The sequence below is a fragment of the Cyphellophora attinorum genome, assembly GCF_001299255.1.
Source record: "Cyphellophora attinorum strain CBS 131958 chromosome Unknown Contig11, whole genome shotgun sequence".
Classification (NCBI taxonomy): domain Eukaryota; kingdom Fungi; phylum Ascomycota; class Eurotiomycetes; order Chaetothyriales; family Cyphellophoraceae; genus Cyphellophora; species Cyphellophora attinorum.
The window spans coordinates 786,644-809,405 of NW_017253239.1; the positions used below are offsets into that span (position 1 = coordinate 786,644).

Consider the following 22,762-nt stretch of genomic DNA (forward strand, 5'->3'; position numbering starts at 1 on the left):
CGGTGCCACTGCCTCGCCATTCAGCAAGTGCATTGATATGTCAACGACTAACAGGCCCTGCCGCTGAGCCCGTCCTTAAACTGGCGGAAATCTTGAAACCATCATCCGAGACACTGACATAGGCGGAGCAGATTCTCTAAGATTGCTTCGCACAAAAGCGTGCTTTCAGTTCATTGTGACACTGCCAATCCTTGTTCAGTGTCCTCCAACTCCTTCCAGATAACGCTTCAGGATCGACGAAGTCTCGAAGAATATCCCGTCATGACTGTGCCGAAGTCCAGAAGTCCCAGCCAAGCCTGATGTCCACAGCTCAGTCCTCCTCGGAATCACTGATGACACAGTAAGTAGGAGCAGCCTTCGCAAGACGTGGCTCCTGAATCCTCATCGTCCCACCTGGCGATATCGGAGCATCTGTCTTGCGTTTCTTGCGAGCCTGGACCAAAGCTTCACGCTCCGCAGCCTTCCGAATGCGCTCCTCTGCCTTCAAAGCTTGCTTCTGCTCTTTCTCCTTTGCCTCTGCAGCCAGTTTATCGGCGCGCTCTTGCTTCTTGACATTTTCGCGTCGTTCCCTATCTTTCACCACAGCAGCCATCTTCTCCGCGCGCTCCTGCTTCTTGGCAGTCTCCTGCCGCTCCTTTACAATACGCATGCGAGCTGACTTGACTTCTCGAGCGCGCTTGGTATGGTTCAACAACTCTGCTTCTCGAAAGATTCTCACTCGATTCCAAGAGTCGCGAGTTGAGCGCTTGGCCTGGTACATCTTGTCGAATCTTCTCTTCTCTTTGCCTGAGGGAGCAGCAACCTTGGCCTGGTGAGCTTCTTTCGTGTACGCGATAGCGAGTTGATGACGGCGCTTGGTATCACCGACTTTGTCACGCCAGCTTTGCAACAGGGTTGTCTCGGTCCACTCGGTGTCGTTGACGTAGTAGTCGAAGAATGTTAGACGGGGTAAAGCAGGTGTTGGTGTAGATGCGACATCTTGGGATGGAGTTCCTTCATCGTCTGAGTCCACGAGAAGATAGCTGGGGCCGAGAATGGACTGCTTTCTTGGCGCAGCTGGAGTGGGAGGAGCGTTACCAGTAGTGGGGGGTGTATGAAGCAGAAAGGCGTCTCCAGCAGGACGGACGGTGACGGACTCGCTGCTTGTGGGTGGTGTCTGAAGCGCAGAAGACTCCTCAGCAGTAGGAGAAGACCCGACGCTGGTGGTCTTGCTGTTGCTATCATGGCTTGGGCTTCCATCGGGGTTTCTATCATCTGTCAGCTTGCTCAATTCAAGCAGGATACACTTACTCAGTAGTCGACTGTGCTTTCAGAGCCTCGCATGCGCTTATGAGTGGATTTGTAGCAACGTCCGGCGTGGTAGGCGCCTCGACCGTGCTCTCACGTCGCGAACAAGGGTTCTTGGAAGGAGTCTTGGCATCGGGCGGGCTGTGGGTGGCAGAATTGTCATAGCTGCTGCTATTGTTGCTGTATCGTCAAGTCAGGAGAGCTCTCAGCGGAGAAGATGACCTACGTGAAGGGTGTCTGAGGCATCTCAGGAGTGCTTGTTGTAGTGTCAGGACCAGTGTAACGCATGATCATCTTCGTTTGTTTCGGGGTCACAGTGCCGAATCTCGCAGGTGCCGCAGTCTTCACCTTGAGGAAGACAATCGAACGCACGAGATCGTACGACTTTCTGCGATCTTTGTCGCCTAGGGTCTCGTATGCCTCCTGGACATCTTGAAACCGTGCTGTCTTCTCATTGCCGCCAGTGTTTTTGTCAGGATGAAGCTGTGCAGCTAGACTGTGGTATGCCTGACGAATTCCGGCTTGAGAGGCGTCGGGTGCAACACCAAGGACGGTGTACAGGTCCTTGTCCAGCGGCGCGAGATAGCTGGACATGTTTGCTGATTATGAGCACCGGTGCCAAAGAAAGATAGCCCGATTATGAGTCCTTCTGATGGTATGATGGTAGCTTCGAGCAGAGAATCGTCGTCGGCGGACATGGCGAAGTAGGCATCAGTGTCGAGAAATGAGTGTTGCAACGATTTCGCCGACCTGTGAGTGAATGGAGGACTGCACTGTCGGGAGTATTCACAGCGCTGTGACTCAGTAGGATCGCAAGCCGATTCTTCCCTTCTCGTGGTCGAACACGACTCCCAATCCGCGAAAGAATGGCTCGCCAAGGACCCATGTTCTCTTCAAGCCCGAATCCGCCCATTCGCTGCTCTCGCCCATTCTAGTCTCAACAACAACACCAACGCAGTAGCCTGTACCGTCCTCTAACTTTCCCAGGCTGAGGGGGCCTCCAGGTGGTCCATGCAAGCTATCAAATCTCGTGGTCTCCGCAGACATAACAGGAAAGTTCCAGCCTGCCATCTCAAAGGCAATGTTCACCTTGTTCAGGCACGGAATGGCGAAAAACATGTCGTGCGGCGCTGGAAGTCGATAAGAGCCACCAATGGCTGCGTAGAACTGTCGGGCGGCCTCTGATGGTGCGAGTATGAAAGGCGATTGTATATCCAGGAGCACAGGCTGATTCCGCATGACCTTGGCGCCATTGATCCAGACACCGGGCATTAACGTTGTCCACCAACCAGGCGGGCCCTGTGTCTTCGTCCACTTGAACTGCTTCTCGACTGATGTGCTGTCGAAGAGACCCATTCCTTCCACGACTCTGGCCTGAACCCACTCTGGGGAGGCCTCTGCTTGTCCGAAGTGCTGCAATTCAATACCTGCACGTATTTTGGCCTCTTCAGCGTCTTTGGCGATGGTGCCTCCAAGGCTCAGAACACCTGTCTCAGCATCAAGAATAGTCACTGATGAAATCGTGTCTGTGATGAAGCCTTGCGTGTGAAGCTGATCAAGAATATTGAGCCCGGAAAGACGCGTAAGGAAGCCAGGAGGACCGAGACCGATGACGCTACCAGACGAGCGGAGAGTGAGGGATGATGCTTTCGGGGGTGTACAGATCGGCAGCGATAGGCGAACGCTGGTGCTGAGCTCGAACAGATCTGATGCACGCTTGCACATCGCATGATCAAAGCTGCCGTCTTCGTCTAGATGGCACGGTCAGCGCTGTAGTCATCGAGAAGTTGAGCCTCACCAAAAGTTACAGAAGCGAATGTGTTGTACCTAGATCCCTCTGCGCTCGTTGTCATGACCGTGTAGAAGTCAGGCCCGAGCATGTCGAGATCGAACTGAAGCTCTTGAGGCGGCGAGCCAACCTCAAGCGCTGCGTACCAGCTGCCATCTCCACCAATGGCTTGCAGAAGATGATCATCATCACCTGTGGTTGGCCGCCATCTGCGGACGAGTCGGTTCTCATCGACACCTCGATATGTCGTTAGATAGCGCTGCTCGGTAGCTGCTAGGATCTCGGACAGATGAGTGAGGTTGCATGGCTTGTGATCTGTGAAGCGTCCTCCTCGGCGGAAGATAGATAGATTAATTGTTGCAGATGACGCTTGGACAGTGATGAACACGATGAGCAATGATGGAAGGAGCATGATGACTGTCGTAAGGTAGCAATGTGCAGGAGTGATACTAGATCAGGTCAGAAGACGAGTGATGTTGGTGAAACAATTGCAGACCTTCAGAGTCCTCCTTGGCGAGCAAATCGACAATCTTGATGCATTATTCCTAGAACCTGAACCGACGTTCAAATGAGGACCGTTTCAAGCCTGACGATCCGAGAAGCGAAACCACTTTGGACCTGCAGCGCCCTCCCTGGACGGTAGATCCACGGTCAAGCGTTCCCACGTCCTGACAACAGAAAAGACGAAGATCGAATGAAACCTCACCGCTTGGTGGTAATGCTGATTACTGCTTTTCCTGCCGTTGCTATGCAACTAAACTGTTCGAGTCGAACTGTAGGTCTCGCTGGCCGTTCGGTACTCTTTCGTCAAAATACCGATCCAGATCCTCAACATTCGATATTTTCAAAGCCTCGTCAACGCTTCCCACGAAGTGGCGCTCGCCCCCACACAGCTCTACGATACCGCTTCGGACGAATGCATCGAATACTTTGCTCCGTTTCCTTGGTAGTCTGCAAAATATGACTCTCGCTCCTCTTTTCACGTATTCTTCCACGATCTCGAACAGCACTTGAGTTCCCGATCCGTCTATACTAGTCACACCATGTACATCGAGAATGATGTTCCTGTTGCTATCCTCATGTCGAACTCTAGGCAACGAAGGGTGAGCTTGTTCTGTCCCATACTTCTCTAACCTTCTCAGCCTGTTCTTGAGCTCGCCGGTGTTGGCAAACGTTAGAGGTTCGGTGATCTTCACGATCAAGCAGCCTTCGAGATACTCAATGGCATCAGGGAAGAACTCGGCGTTCTCGTACTGATTCGCCGTGCCTGAAACCTTACCCAAGATTTGGATACGAGGCTTGGTAGCGTGCTTGATGAGTGAAAGCAGGGATAAGCCGATGCCGAGGGCAATGCCGACCGAAAGTGAATAGAATACAGTCGCCAGAAAGATGATGGCCATTAAGCTCAATTCGGTCCAGCCACGAATCTTGAAGAAGAATTTGATATCGTGTGGCGCCTCCTCAATCAATGAATAGGCAACGACCGACACCATAGCCGACAAGACACCCTTCGGCAAGTAGTAGAATAAAGGCAGCGCGTAGAACACGCAGATCAGAGTGATCATGCTCAGGAGAATGCTGCTCATGGGCGTCGTCCCTCCAGTGGATTTGTTGACCTTGCTACGGCCATAACCACCAAAAGCCGGCAGAGCCATGAAGCAGCCTCCGATTAGATTCGCAGTCCCCAATGCGATCAACTCGCGGTTTGCACTGACATTCATGCCTTGCAGACCTGAAGTGCCGTCACCCAGGCTTTTTGCCGCGACAGAGGATTCGAAAAATCCGAGTAATGCAATCAAGAAAGCCGTGCTGAGCGCAGTATCGATATGCTTCATGTGCTTGAACTGGAATGGCCAATGAAAGGGGATTGCTGTGCCGCCAGAAGACTTGACGTGTCCGAGAACGTCCAGCCCTTGCTTGTCCCAGCCGAACTTCCAGGTCAGAACAGCTGATAGGGCCACCACCAGAAAGCGATCTGGGACGTATGCGACCTTGGGATATCTTGGTTGCAGCCTGTTCTTGAGCTCTCTGAACACCATAATGATGGCAAAAGCAGATAGCGACACCGCAGCTGTCAAGCCATGAACATGATCAAAGTTCTTGATGATGAAGACGAACTTGTCCGCCGTGCTGTGATGAGCGACATGCTCCGCTCGTCTGCTGAGGCCCAGCTCTGGCAACGCTTGATCGATGAAGATCACAAAACCAATTGCGCTAATAAAGCCTCGTAAAAACGGTCGACTTAGAACGCTGTCCAAAAATCCAAGTCTTGCGAAACCTGCAACGAAGAGGACGGCACCGGCGATCGTAGTGACAACGCCGGCAACCTGCGCATTCAGAACATCATCATCATCTCTCGTGCCATGCCGATCAATAGAGGTCGTTACTACAGTGCCAACAAGCAGCGAACCCGCTGCTTCAGGCCCGACAACCATTTGGGGGCAGGATCCCAGTAAGGCGTAGACTAGAGGGTTGAAGACGAAAGCATACAAGCCGTTGATCGGAGGGATGTGTCCCAGATTGGAGGCGTACGACAGCGACATGGGGATATAGAAGGATGCCATGGTGAATGCGGCCACTAGGTCACCCTGAAACCAAGCCCACTGGTACTGCGTAATCCATTTGACGAAGGGGACGTAGTATGAGAAGTACATGTACTTCTTGCTCCGGATGCCGTGTGCTCGAGCGAGTCGTTCCGTTGTGGACAAGCTCTTCGTACCATTTTCGTTGCCCGACGAGCCAAATATGCCTCTGATGTAGTTTGTAGCTCCATAGAGGCTTGAGGTCTCGGCATTATAGGCGTATGAACTGTCGAAGCTACTTTGTCGACTGTGTACAGATCCTGCCCGCGGAGAGAATGTGCCATGGTTCCAATTCCGCAGACCACAAACGCGGCTGTGGTGGTTGTGCTGAAAGCTGTCCAGTAGCCCGGTCGTCTCTGTTGGATTGTTCAGCTCCGATTCTGGTTCCAGATCTCTACTAGCAACGCGGTCTGGCTCGGCCGTCAACTGGCCAACGCCATCGAGTAGCGGGGAGTGTGACGGGCTCTCGATATCTGACTCGTGCCCATCGTGCTGAGCATTTGACTTGGTGATTTCTTCCGGAGATATTGCGGTCGCATTGCGCAGTCGGCTCGGGTTCGTGGGCGTGGTTGTGTGTCGAAAGGCGGCCGGGCGACGAGGGGACGTCGGAGGGCTCCTCGGAGGAGAATTCGGCGAAGAGTTCGACATGTTGCTTGCGCTAAGCAGCGTTGCCTCAAGGTGAGTCCATCACCGGCGGTCACCAAGCGCTACCATATCAGCGGCAGCAGTACATTGCAGAATCAATGGTTCTTCAACGGCCCACTGGCAGAACAAAAATACACCGCGGCCATGTACCAATGATGAAGCTGGAAATAGTCATGCGGAGATGGACGAGTTTCGTAAGACCTGGAGCCGGAGAACCTGGTGTCGCTGTCAACCGGCGTGATCTACTTCCTGACATCGGCAGGCCACGTCGCCCGCCGTAGCGAACTTTTTGGAAGGCACGAGGGGCAGTTGCCCCAAAAAGTTGGACTTGGCGAAATATTTGAGTCAGTGAGTGCGACCCGCAACATTTCAGCCTCATAAATAACATCTTGCAATTGTCGACCAGTATCCCCACGAACAATTAATTGCTATCTACTGTACATTGTATTCATCGCATCAAACTCAGTCGTTAACGCCTGCGTTAAATCGCAATTGAGACGGCCTTCGGGTCCCCACCGCAATCATGGCGTCCGAAGCAGATTCACTGACAAATTGTCGGTTCTACGAAGAGAAATATCCCGAGATTGAGAGCTTTGTGATGGTCAACGTCAAGCAGGTCAGTTGTGCGCTAGAAAATATACTGGCATGCCAGTCACACATGAGGCTGACCTTGCGAACAGATCGCAGAAATGGGTGCCTACGTCAAACTCCTCGAATACGATAACATCGACGGCATGATTCTCCTCTCAGAACTGTCCAGACGGCGTATTAGAAGTATACAAAAACTCATCCGGATCGGCAGGAACGAAGTCGTTGTGGTGCTGAGAGTGGACAAGGACAAAGGCTATATTGATCTGTCGAAACGTAGAGTGTCGCCAGAGGATATTGTCCGCTGCGAAGAGCGATACAACAAGAGCAAGTCAGTACACTCGATCATGCGACACGTTGCAGGCAAGACGAACACACCCATCCTCAAATTGTACGAGGACATCGGCTGGCCACTGAACAAAAGATACGGTCACGCCAACGATGCCTTCAAACTCTCCATCACAAATCCCGACGTCTGGAACGACGTGGTATTCCCCAGCCAAGTCGTCAAGGAGGAGTTCCAGTCATACATCGGCAAGAAGTTGACGCCGCATCCCACAAAAGTCCGAGCCGATGTCGATGTCACGTGCTTCCGTTATGAGGGCATTGACGCGGTCAAGGATGCTCTACGGAAAGCTGAGGCCAACAATCGGGAAGACGCAGAGGTCAAGGTCAAGCTTGTGTCGCCTCCACACTATGTGTTGACGAGTCAATGCCTGGATAAGCAGGTGGGAATCCAGCTTTTGGAGCAGGCGATCAAGGATATCACCGAGAGCATTGCTGGCGCTGGCGGTGAGTGCAAGGTGAAGATGGCGCCCAAGGCAGTCACAGAACACGACGATGCCGAGTTGCAGGCTCTGATGGACAAGAGAGCGCGTGAGAACGAGGAGGTCAGTGGTGACGAGGATCTTAGCGAGAGCGACGATGGCCCTGAGGTCTGAAACATGCGCATCTAGGAGATGAAAGAGTCGCGGTCTGGATCTGCGGCGCTGTCGACCTCCTCATGAGCAGGCGGCACAGGAGTCGACATTGGGATCACGATGATCATGAAGAGACGTCTCTTCAAAAAGTTCAATGAGGTCGTCGCGCCTGCCCGCAACCCTAATCGACTAGTCAGATTTCGGCTAGAAGTGGATCCATAGCTTAAAATCAAGGCATGGCACAGCTAGATAGTGCTAGTGACGAGCAAAAACACGAACAGAGCTCTCAATCTGAGCTGAGATGTTCCACACATTCATAGATCTTGTGTAGCACACGACCTCTTGCCAAAGAAAATTTCGAATATGCTTTGGAGTCTGTCAATTGAATATATATATTCTCATATCCTCTAGAGACCACAGCAGAAACCGCCCGCTTACTGGACCGACCAAGTGCTCACAATCACCATCCACTCCCAACCATGAAGTGGTCCCAACTCATCCCCGGCTGGGCCAAAGACCGCCACGGCCACCACCGCAGCGGCGAGCTCGAACGCCTCCTGCCAGCACACTCCCGCGACGTCGGACCCTCCGCCTACCCCGCCAAGGAAGTCACCCGCGTCGCGCTCCGCCTCAAGTACCAGATCGAACAGGTAATACCCATCGAGCTCCCCGAGGATAAGGTTACGGCCGCCAACTCGCCCATCATTACGAAGAAAGTCATTGCAACCGCCAAATCCGCTGGAGGTGACGAGTACAGGGCGTGTGTGGTGTATGGATTGTTGGTGTGCAAGCGGTGGTTCAAGCGCCAAGCGTTGCTGGAGCTATGGGATGCGGATCTGCATGGGGTAAGGGCGACGGCGGCGGAGGTGATTGCGAAGCGGATCATTGAGGCGGAGGAGGATCAGGATTTTCTGCTGCAGGATGTGCTGTTGAAGAGGTTCTCGATTGTCAAGGATGGGCAGGAGACGGAGCCGGCGAACGTGATTGAGCGCGCGGTGGATCTGCATGCGCTGGAAGTCACGGGGAGTTCGGGGTATCAGAAGTGTGTCAAGTACCTGTGGAGGGGGTGGTTGCAGCAGGACGATAAGAATGCGGGGACGTTCGTGCCGTTCAAGGCGAGGGATAATACACGGTATTGGGATCATTTGGATCCGGATCGGATGAGGGCGCCGATCTACCAGAATGCAGTGCAGATTGCGATCAGTGTGATCTACTTGGGGCTGTATACGGGCGCGATCAATACGATTAATGAGGATGGGGATCTCGATGTGGTCGAGGGGATATTGTATCTGATGACGGCGGGGTTTATCTTTGATGAGTTTGCGAAGTTTTGGAAGGTCGGGTGGTATTATTTCAGCTTTTGGAATGCGTTTAATAGTATTCTGTATGGGTTGTTGACGGCGAGTTTTGTCATTAGGATGATGGCGATTGCGACGAGTGATGATGAGGATGATGGGAGGAGGGTTGAGTTGAATAAGTTGGGGTATCATATTTTTGCGTTCTCGCGCCGATGTTTTGGGGGAGATTGTTGTTGTATTTGGATACGTTTAAGTTTTTTGGGGCTATGTTGGTGGTGTTGAAGGTGATGATGAGGGAGAGTTTTATCTTTTTTGCGTTGTTGGTTGTGGTTTGTGTTGGTTTTTTGCAGGTATGTCCTCGTCCAGAATTTTCCCCCAGTAGGGTCGTTCGACTTCTTTGATGCTGACGCTCTTGCTCCAGGCATTCATCGGCCTCAACCAAATCGAAGGCAACGCCTCCATCTCGACATTCATCATCCAAGCCATGGCCAATAGCGTCATGCAGTCCCCCGAATTCGACGGCTTCGATGACTACGCCCACCCCTTCGGCCTCATCCTCTACTACATCTTCACCTTTGTCGTCATGGTCATCCTTCTCAACGTCCTCATCGCTCTCTACAACTCCGCATACGAGGACATCACCGGCAACGCCGACGACGAGTACATGGCTTTATTCGCCGCCAAGACCATGCAATTCGTGCGTGCGCCGGATGAGAATGTGTTCATTGCGCCGTTCAATCTGCTTGAGATCTTTGGGTTGATTATTCCGTTTGAGTGGTGGATGGATGATCATACGTATGAGAGGCTGAATCACTATGTGATGGGGGTGATTTATAGCCCGATGTTGTTGTTGACGGCTTTCTATGAGCAGCATGAGGCGAGGAAGGTCAAGTATAATCGGAAGAGGGGCGAGGAGGATGATGATGAGGTTGAGGAGTGGGAGCAGATGGAGCAGGAGTTTGAGGCCGATCAGGGTAAGGAGGAGTGGGAGAAGAAGGTTGATGAGACGAAGCCGGATGTTGAGGTTGATGTTGATGTGGTGGAGATTAGGGAGTTGAAGAAGGAGGTGCAGGAGCTGAAGCGGATGATTAGGGCGTTGAGTCCGGAGAATGGGGAGGAGGGAGGATCTTGATAGGGTGGACTTGTCAAGTGATGAATCTGGGAGGACAGATTGAGAGCAGTTGGGCGGGATCTGTAGGTCGACTATGGGGGTAGGATGCGAATTTGTCAAAGGTACAACAGGGCACATTGAAGATCCGGAGGCAGGAATATAACTTCGGTGAATTAGTTTGGAAGCTATTTTGGGAACACGAGACAGGATACTTGGGTAGGCTTGCTGTTCGGTGTTTTGCACAGGACAGGTACCAGGCACACATTTCGTGCAGGGTGCTCTATCTGCCGCGTGCCTTGAATCCCACCCGACCCTTTCCATACCGTACTGTGAGCATATGGGGTAAGCTCATGCCCTCAACAGACGCTCACGTTATCTCTAAGGTCCACGCCATTGTAGAACCGGCTACAGGGAGCGTGAAAGTCGAGACGTTTGATCCTGCAACGATGCGAAATCCATGTCGGTACCAAACACCGCTGAGCTCGAGATGAGAACACTTGAAGCCGGCTACAATCACGCCCGAAGCGCATGATAAGACTGATTCGAGCTATCTCGGCCTGTGCGCAGGCTTGCTGAAGTCTCGGATCCAAATTGTTCTCAAGTCGTAGAGTCTTTGAGATGATGTACGAATGTGAATCGATGGGGGTGATTTGGCCTGGCCGTTGAGTTAGAGCAGAGGAAGAGAGAGGAAAAACAAGAAGTACCTGAGCTCATTCAGTCAATGAGCCAGCCCCACACAGCACCTTTCTCGCCGCTGGCTATCATCGTATCCCAAGTCTCAAAAGCCTTGCTATACTCGATCGTCGCGGTCCCCCAATCCCCGCCTGCGCTTCGTGTGATGGTGGCCGTGAACGTGGGCGCTTTTAAATATTTCCGGGGTGAAAGGACAGTTGCCTCGAAGGTGTCAAATTGCATGTCGTGCTTGACGAGGCATGCAGGATGCAGTGCACGATGAACTTGGAGCTGGTCGAGAAGGAAGTCCGCACGGTCTCGCATATAGTCTGTGACGCGTTCGGTACAGTTTACGTTGATATGCGCTTTGGTCCATCCCTGGGTGATGTTCTTTACTTCCGCGTCCAGGAACTGTCGAAGGGGCGCCGTTGAGGTTGAACTGAACAGAAGAGTCTTCAGATTTGGGAACAATGCGATCCGGACGGTCTGTACTGGGAGCTTCGCGGAGCAGCTGATGATCAGCGTCTGAAGCTTGTCGGCGTAGCGCTTGGGTATGATAGGATCGATGTAGTTGCGCATTACCAGGAGAGAAGGCTTCTCAATGTGCAGTGGCATCGACTTGGCCAGTAGTTTGAGAAAGTCCTTGCGCAGCTTTTTGTTGACGCCCGGTAGGCCGTAAGGGATGTGGCGGAGTTGACTATGAGCGATGTGAAGTTCGTTGGTGACATCGTGACGGTGAAGATCGACGATGAGGTCCTTCATGCAAAGCGCGTAGACCATATTCAGAATCTCTGGCGGGAGAGTGAGAAGTGTTGGTGGAGTGAGTGGTGAAGAAGCAGTGGTACTTGGTTCAGAGTGCTGTGCTGGAGTCACAGACATTGTGCTACTCATTATTTGACAATGTGACACTCTAGCTTGCCTCCTGCTCAGTGCTCACAACAAAAGAAGGTCTGACGTGCAGGCAGAGCATGTATCATATTTATAACTCGACGTAGCCCTTGCCAAGCCGGCTTGCGCCGTCAAGCCCTGGCAAATTAATCATGGTTGCTGCAAGTGAGCGCAACGGAGTGAACTCAGCAAGATTAGACGAGCTCGAGGTCGACAGCCGCTTTCAGATTCCTTTCCATGGATGGTGTAGCAAGGCAATGAATGCTACATGAGCTTCGCTGGGCCAAGATCGGGTCATCACAGGCGATTTCGCAGACCGAACGGGCAAGTTGTAAGAGATGGAAGGATGTGAAGATGGAGGACTGGAGGATGGGAAGAGCCTGAAGCTAAGCCTGAAAAAGACTAGATCCCTTGTAGGAACGAGAACAAGGCAACGACAAGCTCATCGGCTTGCTACTTCATTGTTACCTCAAACAATTGCTCTCCCAGATACCTGGGCACTTGCGAACAGCACTTTGGACGGCCTGGTGGTCTGTATCTGCCGAGGCCTGTCGATGATCGAACCTGATCCTATCGTGCGGCAAGGACACGCGTTCTCGATGTTGTGCCTGGCACACGGATTCACTCCAGGAATGCCGTTAATGGTCCGAGCTCGTGACAACTATGCCTCCGCCGTGAACGAAATGGAGAAGGTTGTCATCAAGTTATACTGATAATCAGGACAACTCAAGCAGCCAATGCAGCATGTTTGAGGCACATTCGTCCGCCAAGCAACTGAGCTTCGAATCGATATATGGTCTCTCGTACATGTTACGTGCTTGTCTGTGACTTCTGCTCTCCATCGCCTTGTATGGAGATCTGCAGCATGGGCTCAGCAGCTGGAGCATCCCCAATATGTGCAGCTTCCTTAGACCAAGTGACGATTCTGGCCTGGCTACAATGAGCTAGATCCTCACCTGTTCAACTGACGTTCCTATATATCTAGAGTACTGCCCTGCACTACCGGCAATAGCCGTGCGCAAGGCTGCCTGCTTTGCCAGTCCTCTGGCTCAGTCACTTCCGAGTTCATGTAAGACATTCGCATTATATTCCATGCCGTTGACAGAGACATTGCCTGTGAGCAGCTATGGCACCACGCACAATGGCTAACGCTGTGACAGAGCCAGTTAGGCTTAGTCCCGAGCAGCACAGCATTTACACCAGGCACAAGCGCAGGCTCCGAATTGTCCGCGAATGGCTTGTGAACAATGCGTCTCGCAAGGCGCGGAAAAGCACTGGCATCTTCTTAGGATCCTCGCAGCCGAAGCCGAATGAGAGAACGAACGACAACCCTCTCGACGGAGCTATTTGTCTGCGGCCAAGCCAGTACCTGCCGCTTGCACATGATATTGTGCGAGATTCCGGAAAAGCACTCGTTCCAGCACCAATCATCGATGCTATCAGCACAGTCATTCGCTTCCGACGTGTGTGCTGCTCTTGGTTCTCGCATAGCACTGATCCAGAGACTGTCAGATCCAATGAGTCCCACCTCGCCTTTGTACGTATCCTAGAGCAGACTCTTGCCACCCTCTCACCTTTCCGCGAGGTCGTCGACAACCCAGCAGAAGTCAACAACGAAGAAGGAGACGAGATCGAGTTCTTCAAGAACAAATTTGAGTCTCTCACAGTCTCGGATGACAGAAGCACAAATCCCATCAAAGACTCCAGTGAGGTCGAACCGCGAGGTCTCGCAGTTTCCCGTGAAAGAAGTACGGATCTCATCAAAGACCCAGGTCAAGTCGATCAGCGAGCTCTCGCATCCTCAGACAACTCAAGTCCGAGTCCCCTCGGAGGGTCCGGCAAAGTCGAACCTCAGACTGAAGCAACCAGGCTGTGGACCCCTTCAGCGACGACAATCAGCTGCCTCCGAAGATCAGGCAAAGCTATCGAAGAGTCTGCGCGGCTAATTGTCTGTTGCTAGAAGTTGGACGCCTGCAGGAAGCACTCCGTCGGAAGTGGGATGCCTATAAAGATGGTAGTCTGCCGCTTTCTATCGTCGCTGCTTCCACAAACCTTGCGATAGAATGGTACGCCAGCTAGAGGATGGGTTCAGGCAATCAATGGACATCGATGGATCTTTGGTCTTGCAGCTTGTCTTTGAAGACCATCTTCCCCATTGGTTACACGGGGTCGATCACTCAAAACCACTAGCGTCACAGACGACTTCCGAGAACGCCAACGTCGCTTCGACTTTCGACTTGCCGAAATGGTACGATGTGGCCTACGGATTAGTGTGGAAAGCACGTGCACGTATCTTCCAGCACGATCTTACACCTGATGCGAAGATGAAGCTCCAAGATTTTGGGGAGAAAATCCGACACGGCGATATTACGTGCGATCTCATCGACAGCGAGGAGGTGTTTCTTGACCGCAAAAACGTTCAAATACAGGCTCCCCCATTGACCTTGACCGGCAGAGACCATACACACAGAATGCTCGTACCACGATCTGTCTCGACCCTTCAGGTAGCCTCAAGTCCACCAATGCATGACGTGGACATGGTCGCGGATCTGGATGCGATATTCAAAGACGGCCTATCATACTGCAACGACAAATACTGTTGTCATACGGTACATGAAGACCTCGTGCTTGGGGAGCTTCGCTACGCTGTACGTTCCAACAGACCAAGACTGGCTACAGCGTTTGCCGTCGCTGCCTTCGCCGACATTCGAAAGCTCGATATCCCCTCTGCGCCTTGTCTGGAAGCGGTTGACAAAGCTGCCGAAGCGGCCGAAATCACAGAAATGACCGTATACGCCCAGAGGGCTCACATGAATCACCTTCAAGATCACAAAGAGATGAATGGTCACCGCCTATATTCCCTGGAGTACGTCGAGCTCACACGCAATCTGCGATCAAACAGGAGGCAAGGGCAAGTCGAGATTCACCAAGACCCGCAGGCCGGACTCCATGGCTCTCTTGCCGTTCAGAAGAAGATTCGAAGCTTTTTGTCACAAAGCCCTCTCGCCTGTGGCTCCCTGTCTTTCCGACTTCAGCAAGATCGGCTGCACCGTATAATCAAGCAGGTTGATGGCTCCTTCGTCATCCGGGCCTGTCTACATTTTTACAATGCAGCACTGCAGCGTGGAGATTTCAAAGATGTATGGCATGACATGGAGTACGTGATTGAGGCGATCGGTACGAAGATTGTGTTTCTGGGTGACCGACCACGAACCCTTGAACAGTGTCTCAGCGTATGTCGTCTGACAGTGAACCTGGATGTTCCACTTGGTGATGTCTACACTGGTAGACGCTACATGCCTCGGCAGAAGAAGGAGCCTAAGGGGCTGTTCGAGCCGCGAGCCGTTCCTTTCTGCATTATGGCTGCGAGAGTTGACGAAGATGAGCGCGGACTCGGTATCAGTGACATTCGTGGACAGCTCGACATCGTCATGCGTGCACTGGTGAAGGACCCCAACGTCGACGTCGAGGTGATCTCTGACACAGATATTGTTCTACAGAATCAGCCATTTCTGGAGCAGCAAGCGCGGCGCCACAGAACCGCTGATGCCGTGCAGCTCCTCGACGCCGCGGCAGCGCGTCTACGGCTTGAATACAAACATTTCGCTGATGGCTTCGACTGGCTCCGCTTGGAAGCAATCTGTCTGTCGCTTCTTCGCAAACTACAACTGCGTTACAAGATTGAGGCTCTGGACGAACTGATTGGCGTTAGTGACGCGATGGCTAACATGTACGAATACCAGTCGTGGAATTATACGCTCATGTTTGCGCTGGTGCAGCTTGCCGCTGCGGATGATGGCCGATACAAGCAATACCGCGATCGTGTCAAGAAGATGGGTGGGTCTTGGAAAGACGCGGAGGAGGCCTCGAAAACGTTGGAGGAGGACGCAAAGATTGGCTGTCTTCCATATGAGACGAGCGTTGGTGTCATGGCGGAGGTCATTGCTCAGCATGGGAGCGACGCCTCGAGGAACTGTCCGAAGTCCAAGATCTGAATATCTATGGTCGGCGCAGCCGAGCTGCGCGTGCAAAGTATTGAGAGCAGAATTCACTAAGCATGAGATAATGCTTCTGGGTAGCCCAGCAATGATGTCGAACACCTTCACGTAAGCTTCTTTCATTCGTGGAAAGAGCTTGGCCACTGCATGACTGCCTTCTCGACGTCGTTTCTGATTGCCCTGAGTTCTACTTCGGATAAGATTTCGCACAGCTTCGGCTTCATCGGACAATGTCTTCAACGAATGGCTGCATTGAGCTCACTCTTCCGTGCATATTGCTGCCCGTACCATAAATTTCATACTCAGTCCGAGCTTGTCACCCAGCCGGAAACACCTTCGCCCTTCGACAGACTTTGCCATCAGCGGCGTTCAGACGGTGAGCAAACATCCGGGAAAGAGCTGGAAGCCGCGACTCTTGACTGTCTGTTCACCTACACAAAGGGTACTGTCTGGGACAATACCAATGTTGTGTCGCGGCTAGCTATGGAGAAGATGCTAGCAGCAGCACTGCGTAAGTCCTTTGCTCGCGATCACAATGGGTCTTTCAGAACAGCAAACACAACACAGCAGATAAGTATGATGGTATCAGAGTCCTTGCGTTTGCGTGAGCAGTGCTTCAGTCCTCATCGACAGCGATGGCTTCCGCAAACGCAGCCGCGGCCGATATGGAGCGATCAAGAGTACCATGTGCTGCTATTGTCGAGGAGGACGGCGTGGAAAGAAACTGTCGAGGTAGGGCGGGCCTTCTCTGTACTGAGTGCCATCTAGTGCAGGTGAGATCCTCCGACTCCTGGCGTGCAGGCCCAAGCTAATCAAGCCAAGTGGTGCTCTCAAGAATGTCGCTTGAGCCATCTCCCAGAGCACGAGAAAGACTGCAAATCCGAACTTGCCAGCGATCAGTGGCGTCCAGAGTGGGTGAAGGAGAACAGAGAGCCAGTATTCCACGGCCGCGAATTGAAGCATGTTCCTGCCCTCGATGTGTTGAGCCTGAGTGAGAATGAGGGAGCAGACTATGCCAGGCGTCTGGCTGTCAGCTTCGCTGGTGAGTGCCCCCTTCCTCCGTCTGGACTCCTGTGTGTTGACTCTTGGAAGCTGCTGGCGACATCCGCAACATTGTGCACACGGTCAACGCCCTTCCAGCATCATTTAACAACATTGTCAATATCCATATCAACCATTGGGACATCGATGTCGTCACTCGCAACATCACATTGCTCATACTCGCATTGACCGACCCTGAGGATACCGAGGATGTTGGGGACGTGTTGGATTGTATGATACACGTGTGGTACTCTGCGTTCCTCACACCGAAGCACCGAGATCTAATCAAACGCCTCGTGCTGCCGCGCATCCAACCTGCTGTCGACGCAACGAGAGGATATACCGACATCAGCAAGCACCAGAAGACCATGTGGTTCGGTGATGAGGGGTGCTCCCTACGCATCGTCTTGAGTGGTGCTGACTGGAAGCGTGCATTACGAAAGCTCGTCTGGAGATCGTGACTGAGACTGCGACAGCACACCGCAATCGAGTAGTGCTCGCCCACAAGGATGACTTCCAACGCGCTTTATGTTACCAGCCGGGCGCATCAAAGGCTGCCGTACACAAGTTTCGCCAGACTGGAGTTCTCCTGCCATTTGGTAGCAGCCAGTTTGAGTATGTGTGCCCAAACCCGTAAGTCTCCATGTGTACATCTGTGCTTCAATGGAGCTGACAATACCGCAAGGACACTGTTCCGTGAAGATGGAACGTGGAGCGCCATGGACAGCGCCGACCCTCGGGAGGGCTACTCCTTTGACGAAATTGTGCAGTACATCGTAGAGGGTTGCCCCGTTCCACCAAACGACGAATATGGCCAGAGCTATGTCGTCCTCCGAGACCAGCTCCAGAAATTCCGCAATCGATGTCGCCAGAGCAAAATCTCGTTTGATGCTACGTGTTCCAGGGTGTCCGATTTGGCGGATCATCTGACCGAATATGGGCCCAAACGTTTCGACCGGATCGAGGTATCGAATATCATGGATCCAGGCTCGCTACACTACGTCAGTATCAGACAAACACTTCGCACCGTGGGCTCCCTTCTTTGCCAGATCAATCGTCACGCAACAGTGGTGTCGTTATTCGACTACTCGGTACATGTTGTCCAGCTACGCCACGAAGCGAGCATAACCCAAGAGCTGTCTTCAACAGTGACAACGTATTTGCCAGTTCCACGAGACCTGCGGGAGTCGATATATCGCTACGATCCACGAATGTATCGACTAATCGTCGCCGCGGACCTCTGCTCGCCGTGGGCCGACTGGTTTGACGAGTTCTTCCAAGAGTTGCGAGCGGAAGAAGATGCAAGGAATTGCGGATTCAATGCGAGAGACACCAACACGATTGTGACGAAGTTCCCGTGGATGTTCGAGGGCGACCGAAATGATATCGAGGGCTCACGTACAAAACTTCTCCGGATGCTGGAAGGTCGGCTCTGTGGTGGAGAGTGCTATGTGGAATGGGTGCGCGAATGACTGGATTTGATGGCACAGATTGACTTGAGAACATTCTTCAGGGGCCGGTGCAATCAAGCTGTCACGTATGGTGTTGCAGTCTGCGAGTAATGTTGATGCAGCATGGTCAGTCCGGACTCGGCCAGCTGCGCGCCAGACTTGTTCAAGTCAGAAGCAAAATTCTTCCCAGGCAAAGAGAAGGTCTCATTCATTCGAAGGCGGGACGGTGGTCAGCAAGAAGTAAAACGCAGCAGAGTCTTTGTTTCAGAGAATGTATAAGTAGACAAGGCTAATATCTGAGAAAGACTTTGTATATTTTTGTGCCAAGACATCCGACGCCCAAAAACTTGAAGAGCCGTGCCTGCATTGTGGTTCCATTTCCCCTTTCTCGCCTACACTATACGGTGAAGCTTTCTCTAAAGCCTACACCTTATATTGAGAACGATGATACTGTACAGGGGACCTCTGTAGCGCCGCAGATGTTGAGGCGTTCGTAAGGGACAGCATGGAGTGCTCCTGCTCTTGCAACAGCACCAAGAATGATGCACACCAGGCGAGTCCACTGGACCTGTCGTTGGCTCTTTCATTTCAGAATCTCAAACAGTGTTCTCTGCTGAGCCACTTCACAGTGAGCACTATTCTTGCTCGGGATTCAGGCGGACTCTGACAGGAATCGCAGCTTTCGACGATATCTGTCGATGACTTATGATAAACACATTTCAACGACGGAAAGCCCAACACTTCGACGCCATTTCTGCGAGGCTCGACCAATCGCCACAAAATGGCTGACCAGATTCCTGTCAATGGCGGCTTCGATGGCCACCGGAAGCTGGCTGAATGGGTTGTCACGAACGGGGGCTACATGCATCCAGATATCGACTTTGCCTATAGCAAAGACAGTGGCTACCACATCGTCGCCGGCAATGGCAAGACAGTCACGCCAGGAACGAGAGTCTCTAGCTGCCCAATGGCTTGCACAATGTCGGTCATGAACGTCTTCAACACCACACCGTTCCCAAATAGAGGCACCAGGTTCCCGGAGAAGTTCATCAGAGCCAATCTCGAATCTCCGGAGTTACTGCAGACGTTCTTCCTTATGGAACAGCATGTTCTGGGCGACCAGTCCTGGTGGGCTCCGTACATCAAGACATTGCCAACGGTGAACGACGTCAATCAGCTTCAATTCGACTCGCCTGCTGATGCAGCATTCATCCGTGGCACAAATCTCGAGGTTGGATACCGCGAGCTGATGGCAAGATGGCGAGGTTACTACGACAAGGGGCTGATTGATCTCAAAGCGAACGACTGGAGACAGGATAAGTGCTTCTCATACACCTGGGAACTCTTCAGATGGGCAGCAAGCATGTTTGGAAGTCGAGGCTTCTCGTCAGCAGTGCTGGCCGACACGGCGCCAGCAGAAGATGCACGCCTACGAATCACCAAAGACTCAGCCATCAGAAAGCTATGGGCTGACAGGTTCTCCGTTCTGCTACCACTAATGGACATGCACAATCATAAGCCAAAGACCAAGGTCGACTGGCAGCCACGAACAAGCTTCGTGGGTCTACAGGTGCACGATACCTACCAAGCAGGAGAGCAAATCTACAATAACTACGGACCGAAAGACAATGAGAGTCTGCTGCTATCTTATGGCTTCATCTCGGAGAATCGATCGTTCCAGCATGTCGCCTTGTCCATTCAGGTGCCCCCTGGTACGCTACTAGACGTCACAAGGAAGTTCCAGGTCGACATGCGCTCAAACGCGGAGCACAAGCTCTATATCCTCAACATCGGCCACGTCAAGGCTGCTTCCGCGACTTGTCTAGAGGCTGTCCTGTTTGACTACGACCTACTCGACACGATCTCGGTGTTGACTGCCAACGAACGCGAGAGCTCGGCTATGCTCGCTGAAGAGGCTACACTCATGAGCACCTGCTTAGCACGAGAGCATAAGTTTCAAGACTTCCGCAACCTGTTGGGCGTCCTCGGTCAGATCATCATGCACTGCGAGACTGGACGGAAGAGGCTGATATCGACTCGTCCGAAGGAGGCGCCGACGAGTTCGAAGCAATTGAATGCCAATCGGCTGCGTGATCAGCAGATCGGACACTATGAGGATGCGCTGCTTCTGGGAAAAGTCATCCTAGCACAAGCATGCCAAAGCCATTTGGAGGCCGCCTCAGCAACAAAGCTCGTCCATGCATTCGGTAAGGAATACGCTGCCCGAGCTACGACGAACATCATGGATCTCTTCAATCGCTTGCCCAAGATCACCCGCCACGAAGAGCTCTTTACTCTCCCAAAGCTTGTAGCTATGCTTCCGCCCGCAGCTCAAACAACCCTCAGCGGCCTCCTGAAGGACATCGAGGCGAGTGCAATCCGTCATTTGGCTCTCAGCTCTACCTTCGACGCTCCCACCACAGACCAACTCAGAGCAACACAACAAATCCGCATGGCTTTATGTATCTCCGCCGCCCACCACACATACACGCGCGGGTTGAAGGTTGACAAGCGCCTAGCGAGCTGGCTGGAGCAGGTGACGGCGTGGTACCCCACTGACGACGATGAGACGTGGGCGTATGTCCCCAGTGCTGATGGGCCGTGGAGTATTGGAGAGCAGCCGCCAGTGGCGTTGCTGGCCTTAATGAAAGCCGCCGAGGAGCACTTGTTAGATGGGCAGCAGCAAGGAGGGATCCCCAAGCAATGGCTCAAACCAAAAGCGCTGTGCTGGGCGTATAATGTTATGTTCGAGGAAGTGGTGGCGGTGCCGAAACGTGTGGTGCAGGTCAGCAGCCACATTCGTGAAGACTTCAATGGTGATCAACAGGTAGGTGCAGGTGGCGAGGAAGGAATAGATGTGCTGCTCTACATAAAGTCAGAATAAGGACATCTACCGCAATCAGCATATCGACGGAACGGGATGAAACTGGCAGTAAAATACAATCAGTGCTACGGCCCGCTCCAATCAGGCAAGCTTGAAGGACACATCAGCGAGGCGTCATGGTGACACACACCAAGCCATAGGCATGGCAGCACTGGATGATGCATTTGCTTGGACCGAGCACGACTGAAGTCAGGGCTCGGGCGAATGATCTGAGCATCTACTAGATGAGCCTCGCTCATTTACTCCACGTTGCAATGACGATACGATCTACGAAACCTCCGTAGAGCTACTAGATAGACACGCGATAGCAGACGCCGCCTTAGATAGAATGCATAATTCTTAGCGTCACATTCTCGTTGAGAGAAGGCTTCAAGCTATGTCTCTCGCTGTCGTCTATATCTACTGCAGCACCACGCTAGAGGAGCCCTCGGCTCTTGCACATCTCTGCTCCCATTTTATCTCACCGTCTCCGATGATCGAGCTCGGCGCATTCAACGTTCCACCTATCTTATTCTTCATTGCCTGGAGTGATGCCTTGTTCCCGCCAGCTGCACGGCCCGCGATGCCCGGATATGTGAATCCCCGCTGAGGAGCCGCATCTTGTGATCCAGGGGAATACTGACAGTGGACAGGCTGCGAGTTGAGACTCGTAGCTCAGCGCGGCCATCCGTGCATATTGTCCTTCATGTCAACATGTGCCCGTATGATTGCCTGGGAGTCTTGGTGTCTGGTCAACCGCGGACACTGTCTCCATAGGCAACGAGCAAGGTTTGCGCAGCCGCTTCGGAGGATTTCGTGTTCGGGGAACGTGAACTCATTGTCTTCCAGACCCAGCGACCATAGCCACGCTTGCTCGCCGCAAAAGCATGGCTCACCAAGCTGGATTGAGACAACGAGAAGCCGTGGTGCCATGGTCACTTTGACTTGGTGGTTGGATCGAGCGCCGAGGCAGTGCCCCATAGCGAGCTTCGATGGTTCTGGAGACTCAGGTCCTGCCATCAGGGACCGCGCAGTCGCAGCCGTAAATAGGGCATTTCCTGTAGAGAAAAGCGAAACCTGCTCTTCTACTCGTCTTCCTGCTTCAAGCCCTGCTCATCTCCTTCTGTCCGCCTTCTTGGCTGCTTGCCGCCTCGTTGCTGGCTGCTGCGTTGGCCTCCTCGATCCTCCTCGCCTCCGCCTCCTCCTCACTCACAACCCCCAACTGATGGTTCCTAATCCACTCATACTCCGTCTCATTCCTCTCCCGCCACAACCGCAGATAACTCATGCCGTCGTTGATCCGCTTAGTGTATTTCTTCTCCGGAACCTCGATTTCTTTGGAGACGTAGGGCGTGAGCGTAAAGCCTTTTAGGTCGGGGACGTTGAAGTGGCGGACCTTGCGCCAGTCGATCAGGTAGCCGCCGTGAGGGGTGTGGGCGCCCATGCTGCCGGTGCGCGTGCCCCGGTAGAAGCCGCGGCCGACTTCTTTGGTTGTGAAGCGGATGCGTTGGCCGGCGGAGCGGCGGCCGAGGAGGGTTGGGGTGGGTTTCATTGTGGGCGGTGTATAAGAAAGCCTGGTAGGGTAGTCGTGTTGTTAGAGACTATCGTGAGGAACGGAGGCGAGAAGCA

At 52.9% G+C, this 22,762-nt stretch overlaps 10 protein-coding genes across 10 annotated transcripts; 5 read left to right on the forward strand and 5 right to left on the reverse strand.

Annotated features, from left to right (window-relative positions):
• Positions 1-310: 310 nt before the first annotated feature.
• On the reverse strand, positions 311-1,881 carry AB675_10837 (Chaperone protein DnaJ; the record flags this gene model as incomplete). Its single annotated transcript, XM_018139635.1, has 3 exons — positions 311-1,247; positions 1,291-1,467; positions 1,514-1,881. The coding sequence occupies 3 exons, from the start codon at positions 1,879-1,881 to the stop codon at positions 311-313; spliced, it is 1,482 nt and encodes a 493-aa protein (XP_018000892.1).
• A 207-nt stretch (positions 1,882-2,088) lies between these two features.
• Positions 2,089-3,488, reverse strand: AB675_10838 (uncharacterized protein; the record flags this gene model as incomplete). The annotated part of the gene is made up of 2 exons (XM_018139636.1): positions 2,089-3,038; positions 3,086-3,488. 2 exons carry the CDS (start codon positions 3,486-3,488, stop codon positions 2,089-2,091), a joined length of 1,353 nt encoding a protein of 450 aa, XP_018000664.1.
• Positions 3,489-3,822: 334 nt separating this feature from the next.
• AB675_10839 (putative sulfate transporter) lies at positions 3,823-6,306 on the reverse strand (the record flags this gene model as incomplete). The annotated part of the gene is made up of 1 exon (XM_018139637.1): positions 3,823-6,306. One exon carries the CDS (start codon positions 6,304-6,306, stop codon positions 3,823-3,825), a length of 2,484 nt encoding a protein of 827 aa, XP_018000619.1.
• Positions 6,307-6,826: 520 nt separating this feature from the next.
• AB675_10840 (Eukaryotic translation initiation factor 2 subunit alpha) lies at positions 6,827-7,832 on the forward strand (the record flags this gene model as incomplete). The annotated part of the gene is made up of 2 exons (XM_018139639.1): positions 6,827-6,919; positions 6,984-7,832. The coding sequence occupies 2 exons, from the start codon at positions 6,827-6,829 to the stop codon at positions 7,830-7,832; spliced, it is 942 nt and encodes a 313-aa protein (XP_018000652.1).
• A 458-nt stretch (positions 7,833-8,290) lies between these two features.
• AB675_10841 (Calcium channel YVC1) lies at positions 8,291-10,241 on the forward strand (the record flags this gene model as incomplete). Its single annotated transcript, XM_018139640.1, has 2 exons — positions 8,291-9,274; positions 9,531-10,241. The coding sequence occupies 2 exons, from the start codon at positions 8,291-8,293 to the stop codon at positions 10,239-10,241; spliced, it is 1,695 nt and encodes a 564-aa protein (XP_018000704.1).
• Positions 10,242-10,934: 693 nt separating this feature from the next.
• AB675_10842 (uncharacterized protein) lies at positions 10,935-11,771 on the reverse strand (the record flags this gene model as incomplete). The annotated part of the gene is made up of 1 exon (XM_018139641.1): positions 10,935-11,771. The coding sequence occupies one exon, from the start codon at positions 11,769-11,771 to the stop codon at positions 10,935-10,937; it is 837 nt and encodes a 278-aa protein (XP_018000743.1).
• A 1,135-nt stretch (positions 11,772-12,906) lies between these two features.
• On the forward strand, positions 12,907-15,775 carry AB675_10843 (uncharacterized protein; the record flags this gene model as incomplete). The annotated part of the gene is made up of 2 exons (XM_018139642.1): positions 12,907-13,728; positions 13,979-15,775. 2 exons carry the CDS (start codon positions 12,907-12,909, stop codon positions 15,773-15,775), a joined length of 2,619 nt encoding a protein of 872 aa, XP_018000794.1.
• Positions 15,776-16,413: 638 nt separating this feature from the next.
• Positions 16,414-18,291, forward strand: AB675_10844 (uncharacterized protein; the record flags this gene model as incomplete). The annotated part of the gene is made up of 5 exons (XM_018139643.1): positions 16,414-16,551; positions 16,601-16,820; positions 16,871-17,248; positions 17,296-17,452; positions 17,505-18,291. 5 exons carry the CDS (start codon positions 16,414-16,416, stop codon positions 18,289-18,291), a joined length of 1,680 nt encoding a protein of 559 aa, XP_018000837.1.
• A 760-nt stretch (positions 18,292-19,051) lies between these two features.
• On the forward strand, positions 19,052-21,154 carry AB675_10845 (Ribosomal lysine N-methyltransferase set10; the record flags this gene model as incomplete). The annotated part of the gene is made up of 1 exon (XM_018139644.1): positions 19,052-21,154. One exon carries the CDS (start codon positions 19,052-19,054, stop codon positions 21,152-21,154), a length of 2,103 nt encoding a protein of 700 aa, XP_018000890.1.
• Positions 21,155-22,235: 1,081 nt separating this feature from the next.
• On the reverse strand, positions 22,236-22,685 carry AB675_10846 (54S ribosomal protein L27, mitochondrial; the record flags this gene model as incomplete). The annotated part of the gene is made up of 1 exon (XM_018139645.1): positions 22,236-22,685. One exon carries the CDS (start codon positions 22,683-22,685, stop codon positions 22,236-22,238), a length of 450 nt encoding a protein of 149 aa, XP_018000927.1.
• Positions 22,686-22,762: the final 77 nt, after the last annotated feature.